The sequence below is a fragment of the Somniosus microcephalus genome, chromosome 2, assembly GCF_052327205.1.
Source record: "Somniosus microcephalus isolate GS21.2 chromosome 2, FLI_Smic_1.0, whole genome shotgun sequence".
Taxonomy (NCBI): domain Eukaryota; kingdom Metazoa; phylum Chordata; class Chondrichthyes; order Squaliformes; family Somniosidae; genus Somniosus; species Somniosus microcephalus.
The window spans coordinates 364,209,250-364,223,961 of NC_140988.1; the positions used below are offsets into that span (position 1 = coordinate 364,209,250).

Here is a 14,712-nt window from a genome sequence, read left to right on the forward strand (position 1 = left end):
TGTTCAAAAATTCTTTTGTGATTGCCAGACAGAGAGGCGCCCATAACTCTGTCTTCCTCATCCCATTTCATTCTGGCAATCTTCACAATGCCTTCCGCAAATGCAGGCGAGCAGTTACCAAACCACTGCGGGTCGGTAAAACCCAGGTACAGTAGTTGACATTCATGAATCTAACTAGTTCCTCACACACCTATTCTACAAATTTTCTTAGCCCAACAGGACGATTGTGTGCGTGCAGAACTAATATTCAGCCAGCAGATGGTGCCATCAACAATGGAAAGAACCACGTTTAAAAAACACACTGCACGAAATGGTTGTAAAGACTGCAGTTGAAGCAACTTAGCTGCCTCTTTTTACCTGCTTAAATGGGAATGGAAGCTTAGCTTGCTCGCAGTTGATGCTAGGTCAACTGTTAATTTTAAATCGGAGATTGATAGACTTTTGTTAACCAAAGATGTTCAGGGATGTGGGCCAAAGGCGGGTGTACGGAGTTAGGTCACAGATCAGCCCCGATCTCACTGAACGGTGCAATAGGCTCCGGAGGCTAAATGGCCTCCCTCCTATTCCTACGCTTTTCTCATCTTGTCAGCACTCACCGAGATTGTATCCTTGTATTTTGCTGATGTAGCCATAAAGCGGACAGTACCCAAAGATGACCAACATCAAAACACTGCCGTCCTTCAACTGTACAATATGTGCGGAATGGCCCACGACTGCGTATTGTTGCTTTGCTTTTGGAGACAGCTGCACCCATGATTGATCCTGAATGTGAAACACCCATAGCTGGTTCGTGACATTGCCTGTCGAATCGATTTTACCTCCATACATATAAATGTTGTCCTAAAAATTGAAAAAAAAATCAAGATCAGCATCGGCTGCATTTATGCAAATAAAGGTAAAACATCCACATTCATGTAAGGTTTAGGTAAATTTAACATGAATAGAACACACAGTTAAACCAGTTTCACCCAACCATTGTGAAGTTCAGCTAACAAAAAGAAATGGAAAGCTTCTAAGCTTCATCAAATCTAAGCATGATTTTAATTGCATTCTGCACAAAAGATAGCCAAAAGCAACTACAAAAATGACAAGTCAAACAATTTTTTCTGTGCTGCTCGTTAGGAGTACAGGAGGGCCAGGTAAACTGTCCTGGGTTAGAGGTGGGCGAGTCCCACAGAAGCCCCACCACCGAGCAAGTGCTTTAGTTCAAACCGTCACGGTTAAGTCCTCATTTTCAAGTTCACTGGTTTTTATTTGTAGGATCATACTGGCGCAGAATGGCCCATGCATTATGCAGACATGTAATGCGCAGACAGGCGGAGGAGGGTCAGCGCACACCCCACACGCAGGCCGAGGGGAGGAGGAGGAGGAGGAGGGTCAGCGCACACCCCACACGCAGGCGGAGGGGAGGAGGAGGAGGGTCAGCGCGCGCCCCGCATGCAGGCAGAGCGGCAGGCAACACCAGGAGCACTGCCAGAAGCAAACTGCACGGCTAAAAGAAAAAACACAACTTTGCAAACGCTGCAAAAAGCCTCCTTGCTGTTAGGCAGCACTGCTGGGAACTCAGTAATATTAACCTTGTACAAAGCCACGGAATGCCCATATCTCCCAACCACTAGGTCCGCAGATTTCTTCAATGGAAACCATTTCAGATCTCTCAGATCATATCTGTGGGCAAAAAAATACAGGAACAAAATATTTTGACAGCTGTTCCTATTGCTAACAGGTCTGCTGGATTTTTCAATGCAGTTCACAATTAAGTACAAAAATTTCTTTTTTAAATCTGGGACAGATACAGAAGGGGAGAAAAGGTCTATAATTGCAAGTTACTGCCATCTTTGTAATGCAAACTGCAGCTTCACCCTTCATCAAATCTTAACCGTCATACATTATAATTCTGCACGGCTCTGGAAAGACAAAATGAAGCAAAACAAACTGAAAATGCTGGAAATACTCAGGTGGTCAGGCAGCATTCTGTGGAGAGCGAAACAGAGTTAACGTTTCAGTTCGATGATCTTTTGTTAGTTCATGAGGTACATTGCAAGACCTCAGGGGAATTTTTGTCCTGTCTTTTGCACAGACCTTCCATTTTGCACATTAGTGTGTAAATCGGGTCAGGGCCTCTGTAGTTGTAAGACACTAGATTTTTTTTATTTTGTGTTCTTGGGAATAGATGGTGCTGGTAAAGCCACTTTTGTTTTGCCCATTCCTCGTGATGGGTAGGGAATTGCAAGACACTGAGCGATGAAGGAGCATTGACAGATGTCAAAGCGAGAGTGAGACCCTGTCCATGACACTATTATAATTCCACAATTAGTAAATGCGGAGGCACTGCAGATCCAGCAGGGGGCATCTGCTCACAGAATTTGCATGCATCAGAGCCTGCCAAAGTTTGCAGGAAAGAAGCAATTACAGTACTTAACTTTATCTTGTAGATAGAGCTCAGATGAACTAAATAGGCGTTGGCGTATTTAAGGCAAATAAGTTACATGTACCCTTGATGGCAAGATCCAGTTCAAGGATACATAGCATTGGATTAAACAGTCAACTAAACTTACAACTGCTGATTCAGCAAGGTACAGCATTACTGATAAAAGAAAATTCTAATTAGATCTGTTGCTATTTTATAAATAAACAATGCTATCTCAAGAATGACATCTCAGAGACATTGCTTCTGCAGACGTGTGCTGCATAAACAACTTTGGAACCACATGAGATGCCACTACCCAAACTCATGCAAACCTCTTGTTGAGGGGAAAGGCGGTGGTGCTTAAAAACTTACACACACACACACACTCTGCAATGTTTAGAACAGGACAGGGGAAGGGTATACTGGCGTGAAAACAATGACAGACTGAACAAAAGCGGCAGTGTACTCACAACAAGGTTAACCCCACAACAGTGTGGTGATTCATTTCAGCTCAGCATGGATTTGCTCTACTTACGCTGCAACCATCTGGTACTCTGAGTAATTGAACACGTAGCCTCCAATAACCCACATGACATTGTCGCTGACGACAGCCTTGTGGGAAGCCCGGGCGAGCATAGGTACCCCATACTCTTGCGAATCCCAAAAGGGCTGATTAGCTGGAAATGAGCAGTCAGGACCTGTAGGGTTTTTTTTATATAAAAAAAGGTAATCATTATAAACATACCTTTGCAGAATGCATTAATGTAACAACATAAGAAATAGGAGCAAGAGTACACCATTCAATATCATGGCTGATCTACTACCTCAACTCCACTTTCCCGCACTATCCCCATATCCCTGGATTCCCTTAGTATCCAAAAATCTATCGATCTCTGTCTTGAGTATACTCAACGACTGAGCATCCACAGCCCTCTGGGGTAGAGAATTCCAAAGATTCGCCACCCTCTGAGTGAAGAAATTTCTCATCTCAGTCCTAAATGGCCAACCCTTGTTCTGAGACTGTGGCCCCAAGTTCTAGACTTCACAGCCAGGAGAAACATCCTCCCAGCATTTCCCCTGACAAGCCCCTTAAGAATTTTATACGTTTCAATGAGATCGCCTCTCATTCTTTTAAACTCTAGAGAATATAGGCCTAGTCGACTCAATCTCTCCTCATAGGACAATCCCCCCATCCCAAGAATCAGTCTGGTGAACCTTAGTTGCACTTCCTCTGTGGCAAGTATATCCTTCATAGAAACATAGAAAAAGAGTAGGCCATGCGGCCCTTTGAGCCTGCTCCGTCATTCAATATGATCATGGCTGATCCTCTATCTCAATACCATATTCCCGCTCTCTCCCCATACCCCTTGATGCCTTTTGCATCGAGAAAGCTATCTATCTCCTTCTTAAATATATTCAGTGACTTGGCCCCCACAGCCTTCTGTGGTCGAGAATTCCACAGGTTTACCACCCTGAGTGAAGAAATTTCTCATCTCGGTCCTAAATGTCCTACCCCGTATCCTGAGACTGTGACCTCTCGTTCTAGACCCCCCAAGCCAGGGGAAACATCCTCTCAGCATCCAGTCTGTCTAGCCCTGTCAGAATTTTATATGTTTCAATGAAATCCCCTCTCATTCTTCTAAACTCTAGTGAATACAGGCCTAGTCGACCCAATCTCTCACACGACAGTCCTGCCATCCCAGGAATCAGTCTGGTGAACCTTCGCTGCACTCCCTCAATGGCAAGTATATCCTTTCTTAGGTAAGGAGACCAACACTGCACACAGTACTCCAGGGGTGGTCTCACCAAGGCCCTGTATAACTGTCGTAAGACATCCTTGCTCCTGTACTCAAATCCTCTTGCAATGAAGGCCAACATACCATTTGCCTTCCTAACTGCTTGCTGCACCTGCATGTTTGCTTTCAATGACTGGTGTACAAGGACACTCAGGTCCCTTTGTACATCAGCATTTCCCAATCTAGCACCATTTAAATAATACTCTACCTTTCTGTTTTTCCTACCGAAGTGGATAACTTCACATTTATCCACGTTATACTGCATCTGCCATGTATTTGCCCACTCACTCAACTTGTCTAAATCGCCTTGAAGCCTCTTTGCATCCTCCTCACAACCCTTCCTTAGGTAAGGAGACCAAAACTGTACACAATACTCCAGGTGTGGTCTCACCAAGGCCCATGTAATTGCAGTAAGACTTCTTTACCATTGTACTCCAATCCCATTATATAAAAAAGGCGAACATACCATTTAATTTTCTTTACTTGCTGTACCCGCACGTTAACTTACTGTGATTCGTGTACAAAGACTCCCAGGTCCCTCTGAGTACCAACATTTCCCAGTCTCTCATTTAAAAAAGATTCTGCTTCTCTATTTTTCTTATCAAATTGGATAACTTGACACTTCTCCACATTATATTCCATTTGCCAACTTACTGCCCACTCACTTAACAGGTCTATATCCCTTTGCAGCCTTTTTGTGTCCTTCTCTCAGCTTACTTTCCCACCTAGCTTTGTATCGTCACCAAACTTGGATACATTGCACTCGATCTCTTCGTCTAAGTCATTGATATAGATTGTGAATAGCCAAGGCCCAAGCAACGGTCCTTGCCGTACCCCACCAGTCACAAGCTGCCAACCCGTTTATCCCTACTCTGTTGGCTGTCCTTTAAGCAATCCTCAATCCATGCTAATATGTTACCCCCAATCCCAAGAGCCCTAATTTTGCATAATATCCTCGTGTGTGGCACCTTATCAAATGTTGTTTGAAAATCCAAATCCACTGGTTTCACCCATGTGTACCCTGCCAGTTACAACCTCAAAAAACTCTCAACACATTTGTCAAACTTGATTTCCCCTCCATACATCGGTGTTGACCCTGCCCAGTTACCACGGCCCAAATAGATTCTAGCATTTTCCTACAAATGACGTCAGGCTAACTGGCCGACAGTTCCTGTTTTCTCTCTCACTCCTTCCTTGAACAGCGATCACCAATTAAAGATGCACACACATTTCAAAGCCAAACAGTCATCAAACCTGTCAGATCAGTGAGTTAGCCACCTCATCAGTGTTTGAGAAATAAATCACAAGCATTGGCAAACATTCAAGCTTCATTAACAATAACACATGATAGAATCTCCTTGGTACACCAACACCTACACAAAAATTACAATAAGCACCGTAAATAAAAGGGGGGGGGCAACAAACGGATCAAGTAAATTTGTTGCCTTCCCTTGCACAAGCATCTATGAAGAGACTCAGTCAGCCGTGGCTCAGTGGGCAGCACCCTCGCCTCTGTCAGAAGGTTGTGGGTTCAAGTCCCACACCAAAGACTTCAGCACTAAAATCTAGGCTGAGACTCCAGTGCAGTGCTGAGCGAGCGCTGCTCTGTCGGAGATGCCGACTTTTGGATGAGGCCTCGTCTGCTTCCTCAGGTGGACGCAAAAGATCCCATGGTACGATTTCGAACAAGAGCAGAGGAGTTATCCCCGGTGTCCTGGCCAATATTTCTCAATAAAACGTCACAAAACATGTCTGGTCATTATCACACTGCTGTTTGTGGGAGCTTGCTGTGCAAATTGGCTGCCACGTTACCTACATTATAACAATTACTACACTTCAAAAGTTAGTTAATAGTCGAATAAATAAAGGCATGGCAGGGCAGCTCGGTCCAGTGGAATGCACATCCTGTGCCATGTGGGAACTCCAAGATGCTTCCCGCGTCCTGGACAACCACGCGCGGAGGTGTCGTCAGCTGGGGGAGCTCGAGCTCTGGGTTTTGGAGTTTGAACAGCAGCTGGTGTCACTGCGGTGCATCCGCGAGGCTGAGAGCTACGTGGATAGCACGTTTCAGGAGGTGGTCACATTGCAGCTAAGGAGTGCGCAGGCAAAGAGGGAATGGGTGACTGCCAGTCAGAAAGGGAGGATCAGGCAGGTAGTGCACGAGTCCCGAGTGCATCTTGCTCTCCAACCAGTATTCTGTTCTGAGTACTGGTGAGGGCAATGGTTCCTCTGGGGAGTACAGCCAGAGCCAAGTCCACGGCACCACAGGTGGCTCAGCTGGACAAGGGGTTGTGGGGGGGGGGGGAAAGGAGGAAGAGAGGAAAAGCAACAGTGGTCGGGGATTTGATAGTTATGGGATCAGTCATTTCTGCGGCCGCAGATTTGACTCCAGGATGGTATGTTGCCTACCTGGTGCCAGGGTTAAGGAGGACACAGAGCAGCTGCAGAACATTGAGGTGGGGGGGTGGGCGGTAAACGGCCAGAGGTCATGGTCCATATCGGTACCAACGACATAGGTAGAAAGAGGGGCGAGGTCCTGCAGGCAGACTTTTGGGAGCTAGGTAAGAGATTAAAAAGCAGGACCTCAAAAGTAGTAATCTCTGGATTACTCCCGGTGCCACATGTGTGAGAGTACAGAAATAGGAGGATAGAGCAGGTGAATGCATGGCTGGAGAGATGGTGCCGGAGGGAGGGCTTCAGATTCCTGGGGCATTGGGGCCAGTTCTGGAGGAGGTGGGACCGGTACAGGCCGGACGGTTTGCACCTCAACAGAGCTGGTGCCAATATTCTCATGGGGAGGTTTGCTCGTGCTGTTGGGGAGGGATTAAACTAAGTTGACGGGGGATGGGCAACAGGATGTAGCATTAAAAAGGAGAAACAATGGGTACAAAGGATCGAGAGAGACGCAAAGCACTAAATTAATAGTAAGGTATTAGGTGGGGTCAGACTAAGAGAAAACACAAGATGATCTAAGATAGGTTTACAGTGTAAGTAAGTGAACGCATGAAGCAGAGTAAATTAGGTTGGTGAGCTGCAGGCGCGAATAGCCACATGGGAATATAATGTCGTGGCAAGGACGGAGTCCTGGGTCAAAAAAGGGCTGGATTGGGTTTGAAATATTCCTGGATAGGGTTTGAAATGTTCCTGGATAAAGGGTGTTCAGGAAAGATAGGAGGTGGTGTGGCAGTATTAAGGAGAATGCTACATTGCTGGAGAGAGATGATGTCCTGGAGGGGTCAAGGGCAGAATCTATATGGCTAGAGTTCATAATAGAGGTGCCATTACACTACTAGGTGTATTCTATAGGCCACCAACTAGTGGGAAAAATATAGAGGAACAAGCTTGCAGAGAAAATACAGAGATACAAGAACTATAGAGTAGTAATAATTGGGGACTTCAACTATCCTAATATAGACTGGGATAGTAATAGTGTAAATGGCAGAGAGGGGGAAAAATTTCTGAAGTGTGTTCAGGAGAACTTTCTTGATCAGTATGTTTCCAGCCCAACGAGGAAGGAGACATTGCTGGATCTGGTTCTGGGGAATGAGGTGGGTCAAGTGGAGCAAGTGTCAGTAGGTGAACATTTAGGGAACAGTGACCACAGTATCATAAAGTTTAGATTAGCGATGGAAAAGGATAGGGAGCAATCTAGAGTAAAAATACTTAATTGGGGGAAGGCCAATTTCAGTGGGCTGAGAACAGATCTGGCCCAGGTAAATTGGAATCGAAGATTAGCAGGCAAAACTGTAGTGGAACAATGGGCTGCATTTAAAGAGGAAATAATTCTGGTACAGTCGAGGTACATTCCCACTAGAAGGTAGTGATATGACTTCAAGAGGACACAGACAGGCTGGCGAAATGGGCCGACATGTGGCAGATGAAATTTAACGCAGAAAAATGCGAAGTGATACATTTTGATAGAAAGAATGAGAAGAGGAAATATAAACTAAAGGGGTGCATGAACAGAGAGACATGGGGTACATATCGTTGAAAGGTGATAGGGCAGGTTGAGAAAGCAGTTGAAATAGCTGACAGGATCCTGGGCTTTATAAATAGAGGTAGAGTACAAAAGCATGAAAATTAAGATGAACTTGTTCGGCCTCAACTGGAGTAGTGTGTCCAATTCTGGGCACTGCACTTTAGGAAGGACGTGAAGACCTTAGAGAGGGTGCAGAAAAGATTTACAAGAATGATTCCAAGGATGAGGGACTTCAGTTACGTGGATAGACTGGAGAAGCTGGGGTTGTTCTCCTTAGAGCAGAGAAGGTTGAGGGGAGATTTGATAGAGGTGTTCAAAATCATGAAGGGTCAGGGTAGAGTCGATAGAGAGACACTGTTCCCACTAGCAGAGGGGTCGAGAACCAGAGAACACAGATTTAAGGTGATTGGCAAAAGAACCAAGGGCGACATAAAAAAAACCTTTTTTTAGGCAGCGAATGGTTTGGATCTGGAATGCACTGCCTGAAAGGGTGGTGGAGAGACTCAATTTTATCTTTCCAAAGAGAGCTGGCTAAGTACCTCAAAGAATTTTTTTTTGCAGGGCTAAGGGGAGAGGGCGGGGGAGTAGGACTAGCTGAAGTGCTCTCGCAGGGAGCCGGCATGGGCTCGACAGGTCGAATGGCCTCCTTCCGTGCTGTAACCATTCGATGATTCATTGGCTGTAAAGCGCTTTGGGATGTCCTGAGGTCATAAAAGGTGCTACATAAATGCAAGTCTTGCTTTCTCACCTTGCCAGCCATCACTGCACACACACGCTTTGGTATCGTTCAGGTCACACTTGCCACGATCTGGATACCCACAATTGTCTCTGCAGTAAGGGATATCACATGATTCTCCTTTCCAGTATTCACTGCATACACAGTATACAGTGCTGTTGTCCGTACCTTCCTGGCATTCTCCGTGGCCGGAGCAGTTGTTTGGGCAGGAATTGATGCTGTTTGAAAGCAAGGTAAGAAAAAAAAAATTGAACAGATAAGCCATAACTGAAAAACACAAGATAACGCATCAGCACTGAAGCCGTTCAGTTCTCTATTATTAATCACCCTGAAATATCGACATGGTCCGAGTCTTCTTTCCAGAAAACAAGCTCCCCTGCAGGTACAACGGCCATTTGCCCATTTGAGAAGGTACTGCACCATATAGAGCAGGAAGACAACAGGTATTACCTCCCCAGCAATGCGTTTCTGCCGAGTTAGCTGATCATAGCTGAAACAGCAGTAGAGGTGCTAAAAGTTCTACAAATGTCTCCAGGCAAAGTGGGTGATGCAGGATGGGGAGTAGCAATCAGGAAGTTTTTGCTCCCAATGATTCTCCAAAGCACGAGAATCAAAATTTGCTCACAACACAAAAGTCGGGGGTTTGGCACAAACCAGAAAGGACAGTAACAGACTCTCGTGTGTAGTGTTGGGTGCCATATTATAGAAAAGACATGAAAGCTGTAGAAAGCACACATCATAGATTCACGAGGATGATACCAGTGAGAAACTATCGTTTTCAAGAAACAGTTAAGATAATCGGACTTCAGCAAAGACTAAGAGGAAGTTTAACAGAGGTTTCTAAAATTATGAAGGGTTTTGATAGTGAATAAGCAAAGACCAGTTGTTTTGATTGGGAAGTCAATGAAAAGGCATTAAGTTAAAAGGAGGAACATAAGGCACAGGAATTCAGCCCCAAGAGCCTGCTTCGCTAATCAATTAACATCATGGCTAATCTTCAAGTGACAATTTTGAGATGCAGAACAAGGCGAGAGTTTTCAGAGGAATCTCTTTAGAGAGAGACTGCTGCATCTTTTAAAGACCAGGTAAACATTTGAAGCAGAGGAAGATACACGGGTACAGAAGGACAGCAGGGGAGAGAGATTAATTTTAACTTGCTCTAGCAAACAGCTGGTACTAAAGCAATGGGCTAAATGGCCTTCTTTAATGCTGTAAATGTCTGAGGCTCCAAGACCCCTGCTTATACGAGTGTGCACACATCCATACAACCCATGTGGATACTGCCCGAGGTCCAGATCAGGCTTAGAGTAAAGACCAATACATCAATATCTGTCGAGGAGCTGGCCAACATTCACTGTCCCAACTCCCTCATTCATGAATAATGATGCTTGTAAAAGATATACAAGCGCTGCTACCACCTTGCAGAATGTAAACTCGAGAACGTCATCACCTCCACGAGGAGAGAAAATATATAGAAATCTCAGGTTCTGCATCTTGTGCAATTACAGCATAGAAAACGGCACCAGCCTCCCAGCTCCAGGGCCATTAGAAACATAGAAGATAGGAGCAGGAGTAGGCCATTCAGCCCCTTGAGCCTGCTCCGCCATTCAATGAGATCATGGCTGATCATCCAAACTCAGTATCCTGTCCCTGCTTTCTCCCCATATCCCTTGATCCCTTTAGCCTTAAGAAATATATCTAACTCCTTTTTGAATATATTTAATAAGTTGGCCTCAACTGTCTTCTGTGGTAGAGAATGCTACAGGTTCACCACTCTCTGGGGGAAGAAATTCCTCATCTCAGTCCTCAATGGCTTACGGCTTACCCCTTATCCTTAGACTGTGACCCCTGGTTCTGGACTCCCCGCCATCAGGAACATCCTTCCTGCATCTAGTCTGTCTAGTCCTGTTACAATTTTATAAGTTTCAATGAGATATTATCAAGTCATCGGACATAAAATGACAAGACATGAAACCATTTTTTAAGTGCTACTGCAGGAGGACAGCAGATCTCCATCAGTCAGCTACAGCCCACAATATAAACATCCCAGCATTCAGAGACCAAAGGCATCGCAGACATTTCAAAATCTGGGCCTACTAATGAGTCATCAGGCTAAGGGGCCAGTTTCAGCAACATAGATATTAAGACCCCCGTCCGTGCTTTTTACATACTGCGCAACAGTACAGCCCAGGAACTGATTGCAAGGTAAAAGTAGGAACAGTCACGCACGAGATCCTGCTCCCTGTACAGAAGCAATAGGAAGCAGGCAGTGCACAGGAATCCTATCTGTTTTTTCATGTGTGGGTAGGAAAGCAATGGACTGTTTCTAGAACCAGACCTCAGAAAGCTTTGCTGCATACTAAACATGCATTTGGGACTTGGAATTTCCCCTTCATAAATAGCAGTGCAAATGCCTCTGAATGCACATAAACCTGTTTAAACGCCATTAAAATTCTGTCTCATTTCCCATCGCATAAACCAGTTTCAACAGAGCAGAAAATCTCCTTCAAGCATTTTCTCCCCCACATTGTATTGCCACCAGCTGAGTGCTCCAGATTTCAGTGTGTTTGCTTTAACAATGAAGCAAGTGGACTAAAGAGAAGTATCTGGTTCTCTCTGGAACAAAAAGGATCGCATTTCGTATCAGTCACCTGCAGATTAATGTTTGGTTTAAAAAAAAAAGGTACACCTTCAAATTAATCAAATTTCATTTTCAAAATACTGACAGTAGGCAAACATGGCAATTTCTGATGGACGCTTCTTTAACTCCAAAACTTAAAAGTTACAAGAGATGAACGTGAAATATGAAGCACCATTTTAAAAAGGCTAACTTACAGCTTCACTGCCCCCAAAATACCATTTGCACCATCAGGATTGGGCAAGTGTCCAAAAGAAGTGCTACGTCACTAGAATGTTTCACTTCTCCATTCAAAGCAGAATACTGGGAATATAACCTTAACCTCAGTTGTCTTTATCTCAGATTGAAACATAGAAACATAGGAGCAGGAGTAGGCCATTCGAGCCTGCTCCGCCATTCAATTTGATCATGGCTGATCCTCTATCTCAGATTGGCAGCTAAAGTAATGATTTACAACCAGCAGCACCTTAATTATACTGCCAGCTGCGAATCAACAATCCCAGCTGCAATGTTAATGTTTTGACACTGTGGAAGATGATGGTAAATCTAATGTTCACATACCTTAATATTGTATGTGAAATGTTATAAATCTCATTATAAAGAAACGACTCATGAAATAACACTGGACGGCCAGCTGGTGGCGCCGTCCAAGGAGTATAAATACTTGGGCATGGGCCAGCTTGCCCAGGATATTTTGTAAGACAGGAACTAGTGAAGTACAACTAGACCTCCATGTTCTGAAACAAGTTGACTAAAGCCTTGCTTTATACTCAAACCAAGTGCGTAATGAGTTTTATTACGTCATGCAGCAGTTTGAAAAGCATGGTCAAGTACATGGGCTATGGTGAAAAATTGAAACTTGGAAAAAAAAACATGTTCTTTGGAGTCGTCTTCTTTCTGGCTCGACAGTGCAGGGTCATGCTCCATTTATATAACTTGCAAATTATTTCAAAAAGCCTTCATCATGGCAATTCCAATTCCCCCCACCCCACCCCTCCCACCCCACACAGCCAAGACACCGCGACAGCCTGGGTATAGCCTCCCCTGTGCAAGCTCGATTCTGGGTTGAACGGACCCAACTTCACTCCAAAATCTAGAGTCTCCTCCATATCATGCTCCGGCACTGGCCGGGAGCACCAATCCCAAAGTCCCATTCTCGGGTGGTTTCCACCAGCAGCTCCCAAGTTTCTATCTGAGCTTAGCTTGGCAGGTCCTCAGGATTTGGGGCTCAGTACAAGGTGAAGAGAAAAAATAAATAAGTTATTCTGGGCAGAACAAAAAGAGGATGAAGAGGACCAACACAGAAAAGACTAATGAAGAGGAAAGAAAAATGAGGGACCGACAATAGGAGGGACAAACCGAAAAGGAAGCAGGGAGGACAAAGTAAAAAACAACTAGATGGAAACCTTACCAACCCCAAGGACAAGGCAGCAATTGCCCCACTTACTGCTCACTTGGGGACTTCCTCAACTAAGCTCAGATGACAGTACTCTCATCTGAGTGACTGTAGGACTTGAGCACATTCTATACAATAACCCTCCAATGCAATGCAGAGGGAGCGCTGTATTGTTGGAGATATCTTTCTGCTGGAGAGACATTAAGCTAAAGACCGGTCTGTCTATTCCAGTGGCTTTTAAACAATCTAATAATGTACTACCTGAAGAGCAGTGAACTCTCCTCGTGTCCTGGGCAACATTATTCACTCAACCATCACCATCAGAAACTGTTTAACTGGTTATTCTTCATATTGCTGTGCAGAAATTGGCCATCACACTTGCCTAAATAACAGACATCTCACTACAAAGTAAATCATTCTACCCGACGAGCTGAGGCAATTTCATCAGACACACAACAGGCGTTATACAATTGCAAGCCTCACATTAATGTCTTAGTTTTCATTGACAATTTTATCTGCAAGCAATGAAAGGTACGCTGGTCATTTAAAGTCTCTGGGCGGTCATGTTGAGCTGCATTAACATTAGCGATATGGAAGTGGTATGATGAGTTGCACATTAACCACCAATGGGTTACACATAAACTGCCAATGGCTAAAGCTGAAGGTCTTAAATGAGAAGTGTTATTATCGACACCATTCACCCTCTCATCCACCCCACGCAAAGAAACATTTTGGAATTTCACCAACTGCCCTCATTAAAAAGGAACTTCAAAGCACAATACTTTCATGTAATGCACTGATCGAGTCATTTACTAGCAGTGATTACAATTTTCTAACTTTGTCTTTTAAGAATAAAGGTTGATAATCTGGGTTTACCCTCCACATCCTGCCCAAGGAGCCAATCGAGGTCAGCGGTCGGATGAGGAAGATATGGGAAGTGAAGAACTGCGAGTATATATATATATATTGGGCACCTCCCCTAATTCTATTACTAATGTTCAGTATCACATTTTCTTTCCTGCCTCATTAAGTATCTTTGGTGTTTACTATGTTAGCTGAGGCTCAGTGGGTAGCACTCTCGCCTCTTCAGTCAGAAGGTTGTGGGTTTAAATCCCACTCCAGAGACTTGAGCACAAAATCTAGGCTGACACTACAGTGCAGTACTGAGTGAGTGTCAGAGGTGCCGTCTTTCGAATGAGACATTAAACCGAGGACCCCATCTGCGCTCTCAGGTGGACGTAAAAGATCCCATGGCACTATTTCGAAGAGGAGCAGGGGAGTTATCCCCACAGTCCTGGCCAATATTTATCCCTCAAATCAACACCACCAAAAAAAAACAGATTAGCTGGTCATTATCACATTGCTGTTTGTGGGGAGCTTGCTGTGTGCAAATTGGCTGCGGCATTTCCTACATTACAACAGTGACTACACTTCAAAAAGTACTTCATTGGCTGTAATGCGCTTTGGGACGTCCCGAGGTTGCGGAAGGCGCTATATAAATGCAAGTCTTTCTTTGGTATGAATACAAGCTGTATTGGTGAGCTAGAACCAATGAGAAAGAACACGATTGAACAATTTTAACCACAGATGAAAGAAACAATTCCCTCGTGCAATAGAATGAACCACCGTCACTGGGTATCTGAAGTGTGTTGCCAGAGTCTCAGCCGCAGAAAGGGTGGGGAGGGGAGAAAAGCCACATGTGCTGGTGCGACTACTGTAACGTTCCTATGAACAAAAGCTCTGATAAAGTGTTGGTA

At 44.5% G+C, this 14,712-nt stretch overlaps 1 protein-coding gene across 1 annotated transcript in view; it reads right to left on the minus strand.

Moving 5' to 3' along the window:
• Positions 1 to 14,712, minus strand: part of atrn (attractin) — a gene marked incomplete at its 5' end in the record, with an annotated part of 337,365 nt that overhangs the window by 291,508 nt on the left and 31,145 nt on the right. The window contains 4 exons of the mRNA XM_085967067.1: positions 597 to 840; positions 1,578 to 1,668; positions 2,946 to 3,108; positions 8,934 to 9,139. Coding sequence (XP_085823193.1) covers positions 597 to 840; positions 1,578 to 1,668; positions 2,946 to 3,108; positions 8,934 to 9,139 — 704 coding nt within the window. The remainder of the gene's footprint in view (positions 1 to 596; positions 841 to 1,577; positions 1,669 to 2,945; positions 3,109 to 8,933; positions 9,140 to 14,712) is intronic.